Source organism: Atractosteus spatula, chromosome 20 (genome assembly GCF_055471065.1).
Source record: "Atractosteus spatula isolate fAtrSpa1 chromosome 20, fAtrSpa1.hap1, whole genome shotgun sequence".
NCBI classification, from domain to species: domain Eukaryota; kingdom Metazoa; phylum Chordata; class Actinopteri; order Semionotiformes; family Lepisosteidae; genus Atractosteus; species Atractosteus spatula.
The window spans coordinates 3,748,976-3,772,596 of NC_142725.1; the positions used below are offsets into that span (position 1 = coordinate 3,748,976).

Genomic DNA, 23,621 nt, shown 5'->3' on the forward strand with positions numbered 1-23,621 from the left:
ACAAAGTCCACTGTGTTTTCTTTTTTAATGAAACTGAGACCTTGAAATACTTTTATCAGGTTCCCTTTAATCTTTTCTGCTGAAAACTAAAATGGTTCAGTTTCTTTAGTTTATTAGTGTAGGACATTCTCTTAAGCACCACAGAGTAACTGATTGTTCTTCTCTAGACTGATTCCAGAGCAGCAATATCTTTCTGCAGTAATATATTTTGACAGGCAGTGTTTGTGGTTTCCCCTGGTTCCTTTTTCATTCCTGAAGAGGTTGGTGACAAAATGTTTCTTTGCAGACCAAAATGACCTCTGCCACTCCACATAGCACAAAGGCAAAGCAGTGTCTGAGAGACGGCAGCAAGATGTTGACAGGAACACATCTGCCCAGTTCCCAGCAGAAGAAAGCATCGATGTTCAGCATTTCGGGACGCTTCTGAGACCAGGAACAGCAGCAGTTTTATCCAATTTGTTCAACACTGAGAAGCTCTGGCAGCGGTCAGCACTCTCAGCTGGTTGACATGGAGTGCCATACCGACTCGTCATGCAGCACTGAGCAGGGCTTCCTGGCATCAGCTTTTTCTGCACCTGGTGGCATTCTTTACCTGCCAAAACACCGCCGTCTCCATCTGCACTGGACTAGCACAGCAGCTGCTCAACAGACACTCTTCTAATGGATGCTGGTCTAATGGATCTGCGGTCACACAAGAACCATGTTGAAATTATTTGTTTTTTTGAAAAGGAAGACATTGCTGAGTGAATTTCTCTCAACTCTGCACAACTAGGGCCAGAGCTAGACAGCAGTTAGCCACCAACACTCTCAGAGAGCTCCTTAACCTTACAGTGACTTTTCACACTATTCTTCAGATTTCTTACTATTCCCCTCAAGACATGGGTTCACAGCCTTCTACTTAAGTCCTGGCTTCCGTAAATTCTAATTTGATCTCAGGATTCTATTAGAGGATTTGATGATTGAGTCAAGCTTGGACGGGTTAACATAGTCAACAAATCAAGATCTTTTACTGGAAAATACCAAAGGTTACAACTAATTTGACAAATGAGTAAGGAAAGCCCCTTCCAGGCAAACCTAATTTTCTGAATCTGGGCCCTCCAACTGTTAAACAAGTGTGATCAGCTAGTTACCATGGCCTCAAAACTAGGAGCTGACTGATAAAAATAGTTTTCCTGAAGTGAGGAAAAGCCAACAGGAGCTTGATCCACTGGCTCAGATCATTATACAGTATGGAATTTCTGTGCTGCTGCAGACTGCATGACTGCCTATTCACGAGGAGGGCTGTGCTATATTAACCCTTGGAGATCTCTGCAGCCATCTCAGCAACAACCCTTCCAAGGTCAGACACTCTGAGAGGTTGAGACTGATGAGTATCACCAATCAGAATCATTCAGGCAAGGAAAGCACCAGGTTTATCTTCCTGTGGCGCTGCATGATTTAGCACATGATGAATGCAGTGGATGGACAGCACCAGTAACCGAAAACCTTCTGAATAGCAGCAAACACCCGCTTGTCCTGTCAGACACAGCCTGCTGCATATCGGCTACCTGCTTAGGTTACAGAGGGCACATTTACAGTACAGCCAAAATTAACTCCTGCATAGAGTCTGCCACTTACAGAGCTGTAGGCTACACAGAAAGCAATCAAGTCCACTGCAATATGCTTATGATCTAAACATTTCCAGTATTTAATGGAGAATAATGGAAATCACAAAAAAGTGCACAATTAAGTACTGCAACAATTTATTCCACACACTGAAAAGTGGTGTACATTAAAAGCATGGAAAGGCATCACATTTAAAATTAATCAATTCTGTTTGCGTTGGTTTGGAAATACTGACTGGAGGACCTCTCTTTGTCATTCTCTTGGGCAACTCTAGAGTAAGTGAGCCAGTGATATCCAGACTGCTTAACCAAACTGATTTCTGATTTCACATATTAAAAAATTCAGGAACTTACATATGTTCTACAGAAAGCAAATCGTAATTACTCTGAATTACTGGGATACTTTGTAGGATATAAAAATACTGGGATGCGCACAAGTATCTAGTATCCAACCGAGAAAATCATTCCAATTGAGATCTGTCCTGAAGCCTGCATGCTGCTGAATATCATAACTGATCTCCACTAGCAGGGAATGAATAAAAAAATGCTTAGTTCTCTCCCTTAGCGGACATTAACCTCCCAACAGAGAGGCATTCAGGGCCAATCTGCTCTCATCACATCAACCAACTGCCTGGTGTTGGCAGGGCGCTGGCATCCCCGAAGCCTGGGCTGCTATAACCCAGTGACTGCTGTCAGCACATTAGCAGTATGGCTCCCCACACCAGCAGAGGAACTGGATGGACAGCCTGGATATTAACGACACACAGAGAACAGATCTGAAACACTGTTAGCAATCATGCTTACAAATCACTGCCCTAACAAGCAACTTATTTCAACTTCACATTGAAAATAAGATGACTATTACAATTTGACTGAGTGGCTTAAGTGTCCAAGCTAGTTTAGTGGCCACAAGCCTGGTCTCTTTTAATGCTGTGCAATTCTATATTCCATACTCTATGCAAAACAGAAGTTAGTTGTACAAAAATCAAATGCGTCTTTATTAATGATATAAAAAAGTACAGCAAACCGCCCTTGCTGCTCATGATGGGCAATATGTCCTTGGATCCAAACCTGCTGGATTCCAAAGCATCTAAAAAGCAGATAAAGGTTAAAGTGACTCATGAATAATGTATGTTTTCATTACATTCAATTGTTAACAAAACATATTTTGATCATTTTTACTTCCCACATCTCACACAAAGCAGTCCTTTAAAACAAGAGAGTATTCAGAAAGTCATTACATACTGCATCATTACAGCTAGCACAGAAACCAGACAGAGCAGCGTGACAAAAGACAGGAATTCGGGGATTTCAGCAGATGAACAGACAGTAGAGAAGGTGCAGTTTCACTGTGCTGCTATAGCAAATCCACATACTAAGCAACGTTTCATCTTGAGAAAATGCAGTAGTGTCAGATCCCACAGATGGAGCACTTCTCTGACAAACCCAGCTGAACATCTTTCAACAGGCTTGGTCACTTTGTTAACTCACACTATTTCTGCTTGGGCCTTCAGTTCCTGACATGCCTACTGTTAATGAGCATACCCGTTTTTCACAAATTATCACCTCTCCCTGTCTCCTGGCCTGTCAACAACTTCAGTTGCAAAAGCCTCCAGTGTAAACAGAAATTGGTTTATATTTCTTTTTTAAAAAAAACAGAAAGCACACTTTTAAATCTTATAAAAACATAAAACACAGATTTTAACATCACTGCAGCAGATTACTGTTCTTGTTGTTAAATTCTTGCTTCAGAAATTTTAATAAGACTTTTAAATAAAAAAAGCATTAACAGTATAACATTTTGTAGTAAAATTGGTTTGGGAGTTTATCCTATTAAGTCACATATTTTATTTTTCTCAGTTTCACCTTCAAGTGACTCATTCTACAAGAATTACAGACTGGCAAGTTTACTTTTCTTCATTTCTATAATAAAGCTGGCATATTAAGGTGGCATGTATTTTATCTCTTGTTCTGCTTGGGTGATTTCGGCTAGATAAACTGGCAGTTAATGCCAAAAGAATATGCATAATACCACTGATCACCTGGGATTGGTTTGGCAGCCATCTGCTGTGAAATAATGGGCATTGTCTGCTCCAGGAGGCTGGAGAGAGCAGCACTGCAGAATTCAAAACCATTTTTGCCCAGTGATTAAAGGGAATGCGAGCATCTTTGGATAGAATGTGACTAAACATTTCCTCCACCTTTTCACAGACATTGAAAGCAGACCTGTCAGTCTGACAACAGAATTAGGACTACACACCACAAGTGCAGCTGCCTGTATGAGCTTCACCATCTACAGTGAGCTGGGGCTGTTGATGATGGTGCTGATGGGTCTATAAGGGCTGATCTGTGTACTGCTGATGACTTTAGAACTGCCATCTCCTGGCCCTTACAAGTGAGCTGTGCTGCCCAGCACTGGCACAACTTCCCCTAGCTACCAGGCTATGGCTGTGCACTGAAATCATTGTGGGTTCAAGTGGCTGAATATCATTGATCCAACACAGTCCGTAGAGATATAAATACTGAACCATCTTGGGTAAAGCAGCTAAACACTCAGAACATTTAATATGTTCTAATATGATCCACCAGTAATTCTGAAGACTATATAAAGATATGCAGGACATCAGGAGAATATTACAGCTTGTGGAATCAACAGATTCAAACAAGTTATTAACCACACTGTGAACTGTAATGGTGGTGGCCATTTGAGCAAAATTTGGTTCAATTCTGAAGAACGTGAGTATCACAGCTTAAATAAACACACAATTAGACCTATAGTTACAAGAGAGCAGATTGCAATCAGCACAACAGTTTGAAAAGTGAACTTTCGAAGCCACACACTAGAGGAAAAGAGACCAGGCAGAAAAAGAGCAATTCAATCAATCTTGTTACATGTCTCAGCTTTTTGCTTTGCTGGAGAAGGAGTGAGTTTTGCACTGAAGCAAAGTCTTTGACAGTGGCCGAGTAGCTGGCTTTTACCTCTGTGTATATCAGAGTTGCCTTGTTTCTTCACAGCACCAACACTGTGTGATTCCTCGCAGAAACAGAACTTTGTACTCAGCTCGTAACAGCCCTCGGGGGTGTAGAAAAACATGCAGCCAAATTTGCCATCTTTCCTCAGCCCGGCTCTGGCTATTGTTACAACACAATCGCTGTCACGCTGCATTAGCTGCAAACCCAGGGAGCTGTCTGAGGGGAAGGCAGAGTACGGGAGTGTTTCTCAGCACAGGCTGTCGGCACACTGTTGAACACATGGCAGCCACTGAGCGAGCAATGTGTGCTCTCAGGGAGCAGAGAAGCCCACTGGCTGGACCCTGATTCAGTACAACAGCAGGCACAAATCTCACATGTGCATCCAGAAGTATTAACACTGGGACAACACCTTTCAGCAAATGCAATGCCCAAGCTGTCCCGAAACAGGTCACCAGTGAACATAACAGCAGCAGTTTTAGTAGGATAAGTCTCACAGCACTAGCAAAGGCCAATACTTTGTTAAAAGAGGAACAAGTGGTGATAAATACACTTTAGATGCTGAATTTGAACAAAAAATGTACAGTAACTTACACTGTATACAGTGTACACTGTACAGTATACTGTATACACTGTAAGTCTATATACACTGAGTTCTGCAGGACTGGTTTTTGTTATGAAGAGACAGCAATCTAAAGTTTTAGCTGCTAGAAACCACCCCTGTTTTAGCTTCCTCCGTCCACCAGAAATATGCAATAGGGAAGACCCTTACTGGTCCTCTATGCCATCACACTGGTACTTGTACAGTACCGGATGAAGTTAGCAATTAAACGTAGTTTAGATAGCAAGCAGTGGATGGTCCGGGTCTCTGGGGAAGAATTGTCCTTGGCCGTAAGTATTTAAAGGCACACACAGTCCTGCATGGCAACCTCTATTTTCTTGTACTCCAACCTGTGCCATTGATAACTAGATGCCTGGGCGTGTTTCAACATGAACCTTCTATATGATATATTCCAATAGGGAAGGACAGTCTCTAACACACCAATCTGTCACTGAAAGACTTTAAGCTGCCAGGCACCCGAATGGCTGAATGCACATGGTGAGCTGAGAGCAGGCTTTGACCTCATCAAGTGACTGGAGAGACAGACAGATAAATCAACTCTCTCGGCAGAACACACACATGGGATTCACTCCCTTAGTTTCTCTGACACAAAGTGAGTACAGGACAGTTCATTGAGATATAATCTGTTGCCAGTTCTGTCAGCGTGGTCTTTAAAAAATCAGGCTGATTATTAAATGTGGAATTCAGTGTGGAGTCTGTCAAGGGGAAGTGGCAGTTTGATGCTCAAAATGATTAATTAAGTTCAGAGAAGAGCCACCAGATATATTCTGGGACTTAAAGGAACTTAAAGGCTGAAAGAACTTCAACATTTTAGTCTTCAACAGAGAAGACTACAAAGAGACCTGATCCTAAAAAAATGCATTGACAAAGACAAGCAAGTTGACTTCATAATTATAAGTCAAACGCAAAGCAGAGGACAGAAGTGGAAATAGACACATCTTTACACAAAGGAATATACTCAGCCATTTTGCTGAAAGTGATTCCCTGGCTTCCTTCAAAAATGTCTCGATGAAACCTTTAGGATAACTGGCTACTAACTACTAAACACACAAACTGGGACAAATGACCTCTGGGTTTCTTATTTTCTGATTGCGGATACCTGTTGGGAAAGAAGAGGCTAGGAGAAGACAGAGGCTGGAGCAGCTGGATGAAAACCTGAGATGCTTTCTGTATAAATACAAAAATGTATGGGCAACAGGGGACTGTCAGAATCCACTCCTCAATCAACTAACCACCATGATTTTCCACAGAACTTGAAAAACAAGAGAGTGAATCATATCCTCTATCTACGCTACATACCCAAACAGGGTCTTGAGAAACTGTCTATCTGTGGTTTTGCAGGACCTTTAGTACAAATGAGAGCCTGAGCATATGATAACAAGGCAGGGAGATAAACCTTGAGATACAGCAGATCTGCAGGGCACTGCAAGGACACTTGTCCCACAGCTTCACAGCACTAACACAAACTTTTTCCCATTCGGAACACAAACACAGTCCAGCCTGCTCCTCCATTCTCCTTAATAATTCTTGGAACTCTGAGTGGCTCCCAGTCTTCCAGCCCAGATATAACAGGGCTGCTTCCTGCTGGATGAAGGTGCAGTCCAAGGGCTAGAGGGGTCAGATCCATGCATATATTACAACAGGCCTCTGTCTCTCTAATTACCTACAGGTGGGTCCAAAACCCGTTTCTGATACCAAAACACTACACCATACTTGAGTATAAGTTAATATTTCTCATACATGTCACATAATTACCAGTTTGACCTCCTCCCTCTGAAAATCCTTTATAGAAAATTAAGATTTGTGTAGGGGGCAGTGTAGTGTAGAGGGCAAGTCTCTGGACTCAAAAGTGGTGGGTTGTGCGTCCACCTACTGTAGTTGTATAAATGGGGCGCAGCACTGTGATGGACTGGTGTCCCATCCCTCACCAGCACTCAAGCATCAGAATCCAGGATTAGCCCTGGCCCAATGAGTTGATGTGGCTTCCATAATGAAATTACCTTCAATATACTGTACAGCCACTCACTCCCTCTACGCTGCCACAACATTGATTACACTGCTGACTACTGCTTAGAGATGCAGGGTACTTCTAGCATGTTTCTTCTCCTCCACATGGTTCAGCCAGGTCAGTGCCAATAGATGAAATATCATGTGTTAGAATAAAGTCATAGTTTTTTATTTTTCTTGAATAATGATGGATCCCTAAACTGCTGTTCTTTTTACTTTTATGATTTACTACTTACAGTACTTAAGTTTTAAAGTGTGGGTGATTATGTAGAAAAACAATAATGCAAAGTTTAAGATGTTGTTATCCCTTAAAATGGCATCAACATAAAAGCATCTCTGACCCTATTCTATAAATTGCTTATTAATCATTTTAAGAAACCGTTAAGCTGCATGAGGAAATTGATTTGTATTTCAATACACTTGAATTGTAATGAAGCGTTCTTTCAGGACCCTATGCGGACAACACAATCCGGGGAGGAGTGAGGAAAACATGGTGAAAAAGGCATGTAAGGGGCTGGAAGGAAAACAGGGGGCGTGTCCATGGTGCGCTGGTGTTCAGGGGAGGTGTGGCTGAGGCAAACAGTCCAAGGGGGTCTGTGGCAATTCCATAAGTAGAAATAGTCCAAGACCGGGTGATCCATCCTGACAAAGACAAAGTTAAAAGCCGGAGTGGGATCCGGTGGAGGGACGGGGAAATAAAAGGGGGTCACGGGACCAGACGCTCCCTAATCCAGGACTCAGAAGGTCAGGACGCCATGATGAAGCCTGTGCCATCGAGTCACTCCTGGAATCGCGGATAGGCAGGCTTCCAGGCGTCCATCTTCCAAAGCTGAGCCCAGATTGGCAGTAATGCCTGGCTTTTATAGGACAGGGGGCAGGAACCGGAGGCAGGTGCAGGAGATCAGTTGAAAACAAGGAAGGGCTGGAGCGTCCTTAAGAGGAGGGGTTTACGAGCGTGACATGAATTATACCTAATGAATGAAAAACCCCTGACAGTATAAAATTATCTGACAGATATTTTCAAGATAGATTTTTTTTTCCATTACTGATTTTTTTTTGAGTGGGAGTTAATGAATAGGAACCAACTCATCCTCAATGACCAGTTGTGACAACACTGCAGACCACATCAAAAGAGAGAAGTACCGAAGGAAGAGTCACTCTTTAAAAATGGACAACATACCTAAAACAAAACAGATTTCACTGGGGCCCATGTTTAAAGACTATACTGTAAATACATTTGAGCTAAAATCAAAGTAGATTAGAAATAACTGAATAACTGCCCCCTTCATAAGAAAAATAATTTCTTCATTTGCATAAAATAACTTAATTTTATCTCTATAAACTGCAACACATTTCTTAGCTGTTTTTATTGCCTTTTAAAGATTAACATATCTTCCAATTTGCAAATTCAATTATATATCTGTGTGCTGTCAGTTTTAAAAGCAGGTGATAATATTTGCAGTTGCTTACAGCCTTGGCGTTCTCATCAAGCAGTAGCCAAGTAGTTAAAAAGCCCATTTAAAATGTTCTCTACTATGATTTTTAACCCAGTTATACTCAGTTTGGTGAGACGATTGAAGTCCAATGTCTGCTGTCTGTGAGTGAGGGTGTGTGCAGGAGCCCTAGTTTAAAATGAGCAACAAGACACAGTTCTTGCTGTGAGGCTTCTTCTGCAGAAACATCAGCTCCCATCTCTGCACACCAGGCTCCTTCCTCAGCATTGTTAATGATGCTGGCTCTGACGAATGTGAGAAACTGCTATCTAATGAGCCTTTCAAACTATTGCCGTCTGCTTTGAATATGTAATTTATGTATTATGCAGAACACAAAGAGATGCTCTCTGGTGGTACAATGTTAAAAGAAAATATGGGGATTTAAGCAGCGTAACTGCCGAAGAGTCAACTGCAGTCAATTGCCCATTTTGCGGTCAGTGGAATATGAAGAAAATGGGATATTTGCTTGTAGAGACAGAACCCTGTCAGTCCAACAGCAGTGTTCAGGAATTGCTGCAGATGAAATCAGACAGCCAAGCAGAAACGCAGTACTCCACGGAAGGCCTTAGACGGCTCTAAACCAGCTGCTTTCTGTACCAAACTTTAATGTGGCACACTGCTACCAGATAGGGGCTAATGGGTCAGTCAACCTTGACAGAGTACAAAAACAAAGACAGAGTGAAACAAGTGATCTCTGGTACTGCTGACACAAGTCATAACTGTCGAACAGAGAGAAAGCAAGAGTCTCAAGCTCTTAAGAGTTTACCCGCCAGGATCTAGGCCTAACTTAAAATATAACACTGTGGCTTTTCTGGAGAAGCCTTTTACATGGGCCCTGATATCTAGACTCTGAACCATCTCAACCACAAGCAGGGCAGTCTGCATTGCAGCTACGGGCCTTTGTTGTAGCTGGAGGCGATCAGTTTTCCAGTTTATTTTAAACAATGCTTTTGTAACATTCCAACAGGTTATATGGACCAAGAGAGAGGAAATTTAGATGCTGACTTGAGAAAGAAAATACATTGAAAAAGCAACCGTCATCTTAGTAACTTATACTGTACCTAGAAGACAAGCTTGCAGTTTGCTTTAAATTATTCTGTGAATATTCAAAGTTACAAATGAAATGAGGCCATTCCATTAATCTAGGATATTATTTTTTCAGTATGTAATTGATCCAAGGATCTCAAAGGATAAAAAATTCTGTATGTAGAAAGCATCTACGGTGTCATCACCAAAACTGCTGGACAATCTGTTACAGACATTACCGTCTTGTTAAAAAAAGCATCTGTTGTTTTCAGGTTTGAATGCACTTTCACATTGTTTCCATTGACAATGGAATAGCTTTGAGCCTGGCAATGTACCTGTTTGCTCTTATCTGGACTGAGCCCAGACCAGCAATATCTTTCCTGGATCCAGATGACCAAGATTCTACACATTACAAATAAAACACTTAAAACACCAGGGATGTGACCCAGAGTAGTGATGTGCTCTAAGAAACTTTGCTCAAAGAAGTCATTGCAGCATTTTCCTTACAGAGGTCTTCCTTTTGATAAAAGAGAATATAAAAATGCCACATTGAGAGGAGGCCACTTGGTTCATGTAACCCATTTGGTAATTAGTACAGAAATGATTTGATCAATGAATTTAGACAGCCAAGCAGAAACGTGAAACAAATTTGATTGTTCCATACAGTACTTTCATGGCCCTTAGTGTAAAGCCTACTGCTCTCAGTTTGAAATAAGACTTGCACTATATTCCAAGTCAAACATACTGTACACATGGCGTACTTAAGAACAGCCAGCATTTCTTTACTCAAAGCCTGAAAGGAACTTTCTTTCAGAAACAGCTAGAAGAGACCCCTCATATCAACCAATAAATAGAAAAGAAATGAGCAAGATGGGTTGAATCCAACGTTGTACACAATCATCCCCCCACCTGGGCTCTTACTGGCACTCTAATACCCTGATGGTGCTGGTTTCTGAAATTTGATTGGCCTGTGTGCAACTGTAATGACTTTAAATTCATCACCTGGAATCACGTGAATCCAGATGGACTTTTTTTTTCTTCAGCATTCACATTCTTTATGACTCCGACTGCAGCAGAATCTAACCTTTGACAGCCTAAACTGGATGGATAGACACATGCATGATGTGTGCAGGATGCATAGGCTTCTATATTCAGACAGATATATATTTCTAGATGAAAGAAAAACGGGTCGAAAGCTTTAGGCAGGAGGATAATCCAGTATTTCATGAAAATATTTGCACTCCCTTTTTTTCCCTTTTTGGCAATGTGTATTAATAATGTTTGTCTCCCCAGGATGCCTGGCTTAGAGTACTGTTGCTTTCACAGAGCAGCTGGAAACCTGCTGCACTTCAACACATACTGTACAGGAATCAGCGCCAGGCTCTCAAGCACCAAAACCAAATTAGAAGTCAACAACATCAAGATGAATCTGCATATGAGTACAAAAAGCTAAAAGGATTCTGACTCTCCTAAATTGTCAATGAGCATGGCAGACAGCCCAGCATAGCTGCAGGGGAGAAGCCTGGGGCCCTGAGAGGCACAACAGGGGCCCCGACTGCTCACATACACTGCCCCGTATCACTTGAAAACCACAGGCTCAAGGAACTTTGGAAAACAGATCTATTTCATTAAAATGCTGTCAGCACTGAGCAGTGACAGAAACAGAGATTAGCACTAGCCCCTTAGGCTCATGAATGACTTAAAATTTTTAACTGGTGAGTAACCAATATTAAAAAAAAAAACTTTCACTCTGTAAGCAGCTTTAAAAGGGAACTTGAGCCCTGATTTTTCTGACCAGTTATTAAATCATGGTAACAAAAATTTATTGACGGCATAGAAAAAAATTTACACATTTCGAATTAAGCGGAAAATTGTGAATTTGGTGAAAGAACTGTAAGTTACCATGTTGTTGCAAACCTCTGGTCTCGCCATGGGCAAGAGTTCTCATGAACTGTGATGTGAGGAGGCCCTTCCTACTCACTAGTCACTGTTGTAACTAATGTAATGTGAATATTAAGTATAGGTTGTGCAGCAGACATTTCACTGCAAAAAAGTGATCTGCATGCAGAATTAACAAGTAGTATTTGTCAGTAAAACTTTCTCGATGCCAAGAACAATAATTCTGTTGGATTAAAAGAGCTGTATTTACAAGCCTGCTTGTTTACAATGTCATAGGGCTGCTTCACCTCACCGAATGTTTTGTTCCTTCATTCCGAATTGCAGAGCATGGTGCTGCACATGCCTGGAAATCTGCTATTTTGTGATGTGAATTGGAAGTTTTACAGGTTACTCTGTACATTTTACTTTTATTGTGGTTTGAAATGCACTCATCACTGCTGATTCTTCCTAATCCCAAAATATAAAAATAGCATTGCAGGTCCCCTTTAAGTGCACATTGTACAACCTGGTCCTTATCTCTGTATCTTGTCCATTTCAGTCCAATGAGCAACAATTTTTGCATGAACTGGACCAGATTCAGAGTCACCTCAAGGGGACCCAATCATTTGTTAGCACAGTTACCCTCCAGTAAGCAAGCAACCCAGGAAATAATATTCATATTCAAAAATTCAATTGGGCACTGCATACCTTTTTGAAACGGATGAGAGTATGCAATCAACTGGCACTTGGGCACAATTAAACATTCTAAACAAATGATCCTAGACATCAAAGTAATAGCTAATAATGCAAAGATAGCAGCAGCTCATCGCATTAATACATTACTGTCACTTCTCAGCACAAGACATGGAAGAGTCATTTGTAAAGTAGACTGGGACAGGTATGTCTGGCTGAAGCCTAGCCCTTGTGACTTTCTGTATCATATGTTTCAGAGCTGGAAGAGGAATAGATTCTGACAGATCTCAGTAGAAATCCTGTTAGGATGAGGGTGTCTTTGAGCTTCAGCTTTAGGGACTAATTTTCTTCTTCGACACTAAAGATGCATTTTGATGGAGAGCAAATGTTATGCTATACAAAAGATCACTCATTGCTAATGTTGTATGTAGCAGACACTCAGACTCAATTTTTAGAAGGCTTTCTTGTGTGTTATTTGCATATGTAAATGAAAATGCACTCAATCTATAAAACAGTATCTCAGGTTGCAAATAGAAAGCATACCTTTCATCTAGTACTTGTGCCAGATCTTCTCTTCTCTACAGAACACAATGAATCACTGACCAATTACACAACAGAAGGATATAATTTGCCAGGTTTATTCAGTACTGACAATTAAAGTTTAATGACATTTCAGTCAACAGTGAGGTCTATTCAGCTGATTAATTGTCAGCATCACTCTAGAAGCTGTCAGGCTTAATTAAAATATTATAGCCAGTCTATTGTTTGCCATCTCATTTTAAAAACTGCAGACACCCCCCAAACTGACTCACACACTTAATTAACCCCCCCTACCAAAACTACTAGGGCTGCAGAACCCATCAGTTTGTGAATAACTGAAGAAAAACTGATCGATTACTATAGATGAGTCCACAGTAACAACACAACAAGGCCAAAATGTAGTTTACCTGCCCATTCAACCCTTTCAAACATAACACACAGGCTTCTGTACCTGATTCTATGCCTATAAAGAAGATGTTTAGTCAGTAAAATGTTAACATCATGATTTCCTACGGCCAATCACTGATGCCAGCTGTTTCTCAGGTCCTGAACTGCTTGTCAAAAAGTGCTACGTGTAATTACTAAGACATAGCACCACCACCTTCTTTTCCATTTATCAAGCACAAAATAGTAGTGACACTAAAATGGAAAAGAGGTTTTGCATCCACTTCAAACCCTAGCAAAGCAAAGGAAAGGGAGTTTCCTCTGATGTGTCATGATGTTCATTAGGTCAGTGAGTCCACAGAGTGCACGCCCGAGAAAGGAAAAAACCCTCTGTGCTTGTGTTTTTTATTAAATTAACAATGAGAACCTTCAGCAGGAACTAATCAACTGACAAATACGCTTGATCTATCATGTGAACAAAACCAAAATTTACTGATCACTATAAGGCCCTGATGATTACTCTTTCTGAAATGAATTCTTCATTCTGTATTTTCAAGTGTTTTTTAAAGTTTGTGCACAGTATTGCTAACTATTAATATGAGTATGAGGTGTTAATGATATTATTATTATTAATAATAATAATAATAATAATAATTTCAAGATCAGCTTAATTTTTATTTTTGCTGTTTTTATGGCAAAGAAACCTAAGTGAGAACCATGAGTAAAAGCAGAGTCTGTTCTTTAGAAAAGCTGGACTGCTCTGGTCAAGCAGAAGCATTTTGGAATTTTCCATCATCTGGAAGAGACTGAATGGGCAAAACAGTTCTCCTTCGGAAGTCGGTGTCTTCTGAAATGTGGCTTCTGAAATGAGAGTCATATAGTTCTCAGTAGAGCAAACACACTACAGTACCTAAGCACTTGCAAGAATTTAAAAACTTGTGTTCAAATTGTACTTTTCAAAAAATCTGCTAAGTGTATTGTCTCATTTTTTGTATTAGTTGGATGCAAAATGAGCTGCTGTCTGAGAACATAGCTAGTTAATCCACCCTGATATCTATCCGAGACACAGCATGGCACCACACATTAGGGCAATGGATGAATTTATTTGTCAGATGGTGTTTCTCTCAATCAGCTCAACCCTGTACATCATAGTGTTACAGTTTATATTGATAAACAATATTTCAAACAGAAATAGAAGAAGCTCCAGTTAGAATCTAACTTAGTCTTTCTTCTGCTAAGCAGAAAATGTGCACATTTGTCCAATATCAAATATACACTACAAGAGTAAACATTTCTCAGGAGACATACAGAAATATATTTTCATTTCCAACCTTGAAGTGAAGCTCAAAGAGGGCCTCTTTTCAGACATACAGTGATTTCAATCCATCAGAATCAGACCAATACAAGCCAGCGCCTTGAGCTGCAGCAAAATCAGAGACTTTCATTTTTTATGTGTTCATGACAGCTAGGAAGAGCACAAACAAAGGAAGATCCTAGCTGGCTTCAGTCAGGTGATTCCCTTGTAAACTGGATTTTAACAAGGCCACTGCAGTAGTATAATTCAACTGAGAGTAGCACTAGATTATCACTTATTATCAACTTATGATTATTTCATCACAAGAGGATTACAGTTATAGCCTTTTACATGTACAGTATATAGCTGTGTGTGAAATGGGTGGCTCAGAGACAGGAGGCCTGTGATTGTCTGTTTTAAGGAGAATACAGACAATCACAGTTCCAAGTTCAGATGACTACAATTGCAGAACAGAAGCAAAAAGTAGATGAAGGAAGAAAGTGCTCAATAATACCTGGCAGGTGTGTGTGCTGAGGTGCCCAGAGAAACTGTGTATCGAGTGGCTCCAGTGTGCCAGGCCATGACTCGGGAGTCTTACAGACTTCTTAGCAGGGTCAACAACAGCCCTATTGAAATCCTCCTTATCAGTACTGAGCAAGTCTAATCAAGTTCTGATCGCGGCTGTGCTGTCTAGGGGCTTCCAGTAGCTGAGAGGGAATCAGAGGATGGGTCTGAAACGCGGCCCCCAACCTCAGCAGATGTCTCCTTCGGCTTTAATCTGATGAGATTGACAATCCTGCAGCCCTTGCTTCCTGACTCCGGCCACGGACTTCAGCTTGGTGGCTGCCTGTTCTGCGCCCCTGGTATAGTGAGCCCTCAACTGTGGCTTGGTGCCTTCGCTTTTGGGTCCATAACACTATACAGTACCGCCCCATTTCCTGGGGGAGCGGTGCTGGTCAGAACACCACAAAGATTAACTGTGTTCTTGTGTAGAGGAAGACAACAGTGACTGTATGGTATACTGTAGGTTAGCATGAAACTCCAACTCTGAGAGTGCACAGCTTGCAAAGGCAACATATAACTCATGAGTGTGCATGTCCTATCCCCACCGCTTGCCTCATGTATGGAAATATATTAACTTATTATTAATTAATAACAATATTAATTATTAATTAATAATTATTAATTATTGAAGCAGTCCTTTCACAATAGATTCCATGGAGCAAGTGACTTCATCCAACAAAACTGTTTTCAAGATAGGATAGTTCTCTCAGCCCTTGACATTGAAGACATGTGTGACATCACCAACTTGTTAGGGTATCTGTCATCCCATCTCACAGTGAGCGGATGTTGGAAATGCTCAATAGTTTGGCAAAGACACTCTTCCAAAAGAGGAAGCAAAACACTTTAAATCTCATTAGAACACCCTATTGCAGAAGTTCAGAACAACTGCCAGCTGGTTTTGTGTTTTTTTATTAGCTTCTCTCAGTCTTCCGCAGAGAAATCCCAAATGAGTGTGCTCTAATTACTGGGACATTTCATTAACTATGTAGCTTAAGACTAAGGAGTTGTCATCATAAAATGTTAATTAAATTAAGCGGTTTTTAACCCCAGTCATCTGAATACCTCCAGTCTTAATGAATGAAATTCAACCAAGAGAAACTTTGTATTTTCTCAAAACACAACTACATGTTCATCCTGGGATTGAATTATAATCATATTCAAACTTCTTCAGTTCTGAACCTGGCCAATCTAATGGAAATTCACCAATATATACAAAAAACTGATTCCCCTGCTTCCACTCTGATTTTACAACAATCAGCCATTTGTCACTGTCCGGACATGGCCAAGGGTGCCTATTTGTTATCACAGGGGACAGGTCAATAAAAATTAAAATGTAAACCAGCACAAAGCAGGAGCCTCAATGATGGATGAAGCCAATCAGAGACGTACTTTAACCTGGAGACACAGTCTAGAAGAAAAGAGTAGGGTAACCACATTTACCTTGAAATTAAAGATAAAATACTTGAAGTAATTTAACAGTCTGAGGTTCCTACTGAGAAATCTGCATTTATTTAGCCACAAACTATTAAAAAAATGAAATCATGAACAGTAATGATATACATATTGGCACAATGAGAGTTGTGCTCAGAAAGCTTTCCATCAACCCCAGAAATACTTTTTTTTTGCTATATTTAAAGCAATTTGTAATCTAGTCTTGCTACTAGACTGAAAAAAACATGGCCAGAACTACAGTACACCTTTTGCAGCTGGTCCTTTGTCACATTTTGGTTCTTGGATTACTGAGTATCTGTGCAAGCTCAGGAAAGAAGAGTTTCAATAATAAACACAGAAGCATACAGTATGTTCACAAACTGAGGGATAACAGCACCTATTGAGAGCTGTGTACAATTATGTCACAGTTTCTGTGGGATTTAAGTCCCCCTTCATTCCTAACTTTACCAATCCTGTCTGCAACACTAACCGGGCAGCTGTGCCAGAGTACTGGTCAGGCAAAAGCCTTGTGTATCGCTCTGCCTGGGACTGGCCCTCAGACAAAGCAATTCGTTCCGTGTACACATCAGGTGACATGACACTGGACTGGCTTTGTCTCCCATCACCCCCACTAGAAAGCCCTCTCTGGCTCTCCAGTTTAACACTGCTGCTTGGCTCATATACTGTACCTCCGTGTGTGCTAAACCAAGGCCATGCCCCTGACACGCTTTCAGCTGCTGTCGGACGCATAATAAATCATATCCTCTTTGTTCCACAAATCAGATCTTAACAAGGAAACAGATTCTGCGGCAAAGTGAGGTGCCACCTGGGACTGCTTCAGTCCACCCTCCACAGAAGCCTTCCATACTGTAATCCTGTTTTTAAAGCAGGCAGCTGTGAATTTAGTGATGTTGAGAGACAAGGCACAACAGCAGCCCTGGCACTGGTACCACACAGCACAATACAAGCTGGTCAAGAGTGCATCACAATTCCGCTCTTGGGTCATCATGGTATCCTCGAAATGAGGGGAAACCAGTCCAGACTGGTGAAATTACATTAAAAAACAAATAAAAGACACAGCACTTTTTGACTATCTAGTTTGATCAATTTATTTATTTTAAGCAGGGCTTCACATTCTTTTGCTCTATGCTGTTATTCTGTGGGAAGCAGAAAAATTGTACAAATTATTACTGTTGAAAGGACACACAATGTGATCTTAAACAAATACATATCACAGAAGGTGTCTGAAGCCAATGAAGACTGCTGATTTGCAGAAAAAACTATGCTGATTTAAGACCATGTTTCTCACTCTCTCACTCACTGTAATTACTGTCTGAATTCTTGACATAACTTTCTGTGGATCAGAATTACACCATGCAGAGAAATCTGCTCCAGCAAGACACTCTGCTGCTGTAGAGTGTCAATTAGGAAATCAGCTATCAATTTAGTAAATAAAACCATCTCTTCCCAGACCTGTCTGATGAAGTTAAATAGAAGGTAAATAGTTACCAGTCAAACTGTAAATTCAGTCATTTAAATGCTTTAACACAGCTGTGTGCTGAGCTAGTGAGTGATCACAGTGATAGTTAGGAGTAGACAGAGTATAGAGAGAGATGACAGAGTAGACATCTTTGCTGATGTTAACATATGTTTTCACATTCATAAATCACCTAGCACCAATCTTCACCATGTAAAACAGTACAAAGAACAGAGGGTCTTAAATGCATTGAGGAAGCCAAACCATTAGTCATGATATTTAAGGTTTTTTCAAAATGTCTGTAAGACCTTTAAAGACAGTTTAAAAACAGTTTCTTTTTCTCTTCATCCAAGGCAACACTTTACAGCTGAAAAGTGTACATTTCCACTCGAGAAAAAAACTGAAACTGAAAGTGTTTCACTCACACATGTGAACATATGAGTGAAAATGCTTATTGAAATTGTGCTGCATCACACTGCTGCTCACTCATGAGTATGTAAGCGGAGCAAGTCTCTTCCCGCTCATCGCACCACTTCTCCGACTAGCTGGGGGAACAGCATTACATCATCTTGAAAGCCAACAGAAAGCTGCATCTGTTGCCACTAGTGACAGGTTTGCCTCTGTGAGCACTAGCAGAAAAAATAAAATGACACACAAGACAGGCACAAGGCAAAAAGTTGCCATTCTGCTTTCAGAACATTTTCTGAAGGAACATGGGGGACACTTATTAGATTGCAACAAAACATCACCCAACACCCCAGGGGTTAAACATCATTCCAAAGAGACAAGACAGAGAAAAAGGAAAAGCACCTAGATCCCAACAACAGTTTAAAACCAGAGATAATCTCCCAGCTGGAGAGCTCTCGGCACACCTGGACAGGCTTGCACCAGGGGCTTCATCCTGCTACAGAAGCCCAGGCCATTCAGCAAGGGCAGAAAAGGCAACTAAAACAGACTCGCTTGTCACTGTTTCACCGCAGAGAGACAAACAACACTCATTCATACGCTGGGGGCTCCCCGAGAGACAGAAAATCCTACAGTGCCAGCCCCCCACACTCCTGCCCTCCAGCAAACACTGCCATCACAGTAACACACAGCCTTGAGGAAAAGCAGCAGGGACAGAAGATCAGCAAGAGGACTGGAGAGATAGAAATGAAAAGAAAATGTGCCACGCTGCCTTAGCCCTAAAACTAAATCCCATCCTCTGCCGAGACAGAGCACAGTGACAGCAGAAACTTGCTGCAGTACAGCCTGCGATTCCCAGATCTCACATAGCTTACTAGCCTGAAATCATTAACACTCCCGCTTCTGAAAGCACCAGAGAGAAGAGTGAGAGAGAGCAGCACTGGAACAGAAAACAGCCAGATTGAATGACAAGGAAAAGCCTTCTTTACCAATCAGCCACCCCCTTGCTCTCTCTCATTCCTCTCCTCAGTTCAGCGGGTTAATCATTAAACAACAAATGAACTTTATGGAAAAAAAGACATCAAAGCTGGGGGTGCTAAAAATCTGCCACCATTCATACTTTCCACAAGAATACACACTTGCACACAACAGCCCCCTGGCATACAACAGACCACAGACACTTTGCACTACACACTGCTGGAGCACACTGCTCGACAAACTCCTCTTACCGTGGCTGTTCTGTTGATTGTTCTCCATGACAGGGGGCTCGTTGGCGCCCAGCTCTGCCAGCCTCCTGCTGGTTGCCGTCAGCTCAGAACGCAGGTTGGTCACCTCCTGACTGGCAGACTGAATGGCCCCATCGATCCGGTGAGCCAGTTGTTTGTTGTCGTCCATCATTTTAAGAATTTTGGCCTGGGGAGGGAATCCACAGAAGGCAGCATGGTGTCAGGTGCACCAGAAAGAAGCAGAAGCTAAAAGTGCCTCTTTTTATCTTTGTACTATGTAGAAAATCCACAAAGCTCCTTTTTCGTTTTCTTCCCCAAGCAAAGCTTGTGCTGCTGAATAATTAGGTGCCCTCTACCTGTTGTGTGTTAAGTGCATGTGCAAGTACGCCTGTCTCTGTGCGCGTGTGTGAGACACAGTCAGTAAAGGAATGAGAAGCTGGTCTCTCCCCCTGCAAAATGTGCTTGCTGCCGCTGCTCGCTAAAGGACACAGAGCATTGAGAGATGACAAGAACCCTTTTAAATGGAGCCTACCATCTACTGAAATAAAGCAGGGGGAGGGGGCTGAGGCTGGGAAGCACTGCTCTCTGAGCTCTAAAACCGCCGGTCTGTGTGTGGAAATGCTCCTGTCTCTGTGCCAACTTCATAATTGCCAGAATTTAATATCTGCTGACGATCCTTTCTCTTGAAGATAAGAAAAAAAACATTCTTTAACTATTCCCCACCCCTCCTCCCACTCTTTGACTCCCGTGCTTGGTTCTAATGTTGATCCCTGTGACAAACTCCTGTCCAGCGCTCCTCTCTCTGTGTGCCTTCATTACTTATTCAGTGCTTTGTCCCTGGATAGCTCTTCCTCACGTGGGAGGGGAGGGAAGGGGGATGGCTCAAACTGGCAGGGAGTGAAAACATTTTTAAAGTGGATTACAAAACTTTCCAGAGAAGAAAAGAAAGTTTGCACAGCAGCCTTGTGTTGAAGAACGATGCGATCCTGCTGGGCAAAGACAAGCACAGCAGTGCAGCAGAAACAAGAGATGTGAGAAGGAAACACAGTGACTGGCCATTAGCCAAGCTAAGGCAACTCACTATAAAGGTTTCAAACGAGCTACAAAAAACACAGCACTACAAGCTATGGGGTTAGTGGAAAAGAGTCAAAGGATAAGAACAGTGAGCATTTACTGTTATACAACAACAAAAGCCTCTTACTGTCGGATCTTTAATAGATGCACACTAACGTGTGCTTACTTATTACTGCAGAGTGTGTACTGTGGTGCTCCTGAGCCTGTCAGTGGGGAGAAACAGCTCCCCATTATGTGGTATTACTGAGGAATGAGCAGCCAGGCAGGAGACTGCAGACATGATTAGTACACACACACAGTGATTTTTAATTCTGCATTGCAGGACTGTGCTTCATACTGTATACCCACTACAGGTTATAACATGTTATACCATTTGATGGTCCTGTATTATTGAAAAAAAATAATAATGTAATAATGTAAGACTAATGTATTTTTTTAAAGTGTAAACAGTAAATACAGTTTAAATAAACAAAACCTCAGTTAATAATCACATTTCCTACACTGTTTGTGGGATCTGAGTGTCAAAAATCAAAGGTTGTCAACTAACCAAATTTACCATGATATTAACCAGTGTAAATATTCCTAATATTATTCCTATTCCTAAATCCTTATGAGAGCACAAAGAATAATAAAAATTACACATCTAAATGATCTTATGTTCCCATAATGGACAAAAGAGTTTGTTTTATTCCATACAGGATTTCCAAGTGTTCCATCAAATTTAACACTAATAAGTAAGATTCATTGCTTAGTGCATAGGAGACCTGGAGCCAGGATGAGAGCTAGAAACAGACCATCCATGGTACTCATCATCTCGAGTGTCCAGGAGCTCCAAGACAGAAGGAATAAAAGGACAGAGCCCTGTCAGGGGTCCGCTTTGGAATATTCAGCTCACCAGTGCCCTGTTTCTCTGGCCATATTAACATGTTTTTAGGCTGTGGAAGAAAACTGTAGCACCCAGAGGATACCCAAACAAACACAGGAAGAACATACAAACGCCACGCAGACAGCACCCCAGCTATTGAACCCAGGACCCCAGTGCTGTGAGCCAGAAATGCAAACCACTCCACCACCGTGCTGCACAGATGACCAAGCCTTCCTGCCAAAATGAGCACAGCAGAAGAGAAGGAACGTGCTCCGCCGAATGGCACATCTTTACTTGGACATCAGCAGCGTCGACATTATGCTGAGTATAACACTGATGCTCCTAAAGCCTGTATCTTCAATGGCATATCTGAGGTGCTTCCCATTCTAATTTACAACACAGTGTTTAATATAATTCCTTACACATCTGGACACTCCACTCAAAGCGCTTAACAAGTAATGGGGACTCCTCTCTACCACCACCAATGTGCAGCACCAAAGTCACTACATTATAAAAAACTTAGTGATCCTTTTTAATCAGTCCAGTGAGGAGCAATCAAAGACATTCCATGCCTTAAAGGAACGTCATGGAATGTAAATACAGTAACTTACTGTATTTTAAGAACGTTTTAGTAAGTAACAGTGCACAACTTACAACCACATTTTACTCTGTAAACACTACAGTACACTTCAGTACTCCAACTGTACTTCAGTACACTAGTAACAATCATTGTGATACCCAGCAGCAGGGAACAACACCACACGTTTATAGTCTTTAACAGAGAGGACTACTAGATGACCTGATCCATATGTTCAAAATTCTCAAATGCACTGACAACGTAAACAAAGTGGACCTCTTCAAAATGAACTGTGAAACACAGAGGACACGAGTGGCAACTACAGAACTGTATTTAAAATGGATAACATTAGACATGTCTTTACCCAAAGGGTTGTGGGAGTATGCGACAACATGCGAAGCTATGTTGTTGAAGCCGTTAACATGGCTTTTTTTTTGAACGAACGATTCTTGGAATAATAAGGGACTAACTACCAAACGTGCTGAATGGCCTTTGTCGTTTGTAACCTTTTGAATACCGATGCTAGAGATGTCAAATCGCTTGAGGGCTTTAAGAGCTTAAAATACCTTGAATTTACTTTGACAGTAAAAAAAAACACCAACAACAAAGGAAATTAAACTTCGAATTGTAAATATAAATTTTTAGCGCTTGCTAAGTAGCATGAGGATAAAATTATTTCGCAAAGATAAGAATCTAAATTACGAAATTCCAAGATGTTCTTTATTTTCTTTATTAATCCACATATCAATTTTCAATCTTGCCTGTTGTCTGGATCACAAATAAAATCCTAAAATCCTCGTCGTAGACATTCGTGCGAGATTGTGTTTATATGTTCTTAAAAATAAAATATTTATTGAACAAACATTCCTCAAAAAATACTGACGCAGTACCTAAGCCTGGGTAATTAATGGGGCCTACTCCAATTGTCGAGATTATCGAATATAGCGACATTCTGTTTGATATTCGAGTACTTGCATGAATGCATTTATATTTATTAAATATTGTATAATGAACCACACGCCACGTTACGCGTTACTTTCACCAGTGTGAGTTTCAATTCTATACTTTCTTTAGCTGTGGGATAGATGTAGTACTTACTGTACCTTCGGTGTTAATGTTAAACCTGTTTTGAAGTTGTTTAAATCCACTATAAAACAGCTGTAGCTACTGTATGTAGTTGTTATAGCACTGCCGTTTTGCCAGTCGATAAATAATTCCTTATTTACCAAACTGTAATACCAAAAGGAAATACCTTCGCTTATTATTTCTGGATTTACTGTAATGAAACATTTTTTATAAACTTTTACACGACACCCACTTTTTAATGTGTTTGATCAATTACGTCAGTTTATGCAACTGTGGTTTATTCGTAAAAATACATGGGCACACAATCTTAAAATGGATTTTTTAAACGCACTAGAATTGCATATTGAAAGAAACAGCCTGCACTGTAATATTGCAATTACGGTAACGGGGCTGTGCAGGGAGCGC

General features: G+C 41.1%; 1 protein-coding gene across 1 annotated transcript in view; it reads right to left on the reverse strand.

The window, feature by feature from the left end:
* The window catches only part of kazna (kazrin, periplakin interacting protein a), a 607,183-nt gene that overhangs the window by 334,634 nt on the left and 248,928 nt on the right, over positions 1 to 23,621 (reverse strand). Inside the window, exon 3 of the mRNA XM_088937941.1 lies at positions 19,618 to 19,801. Within this exon, the coding sequence (XP_088794067.1) occupies positions 19,618 to 19,801 (184 nt within the window). The remainder of the gene's footprint in view (positions 1 to 19,617; positions 19,802 to 23,621) is intronic.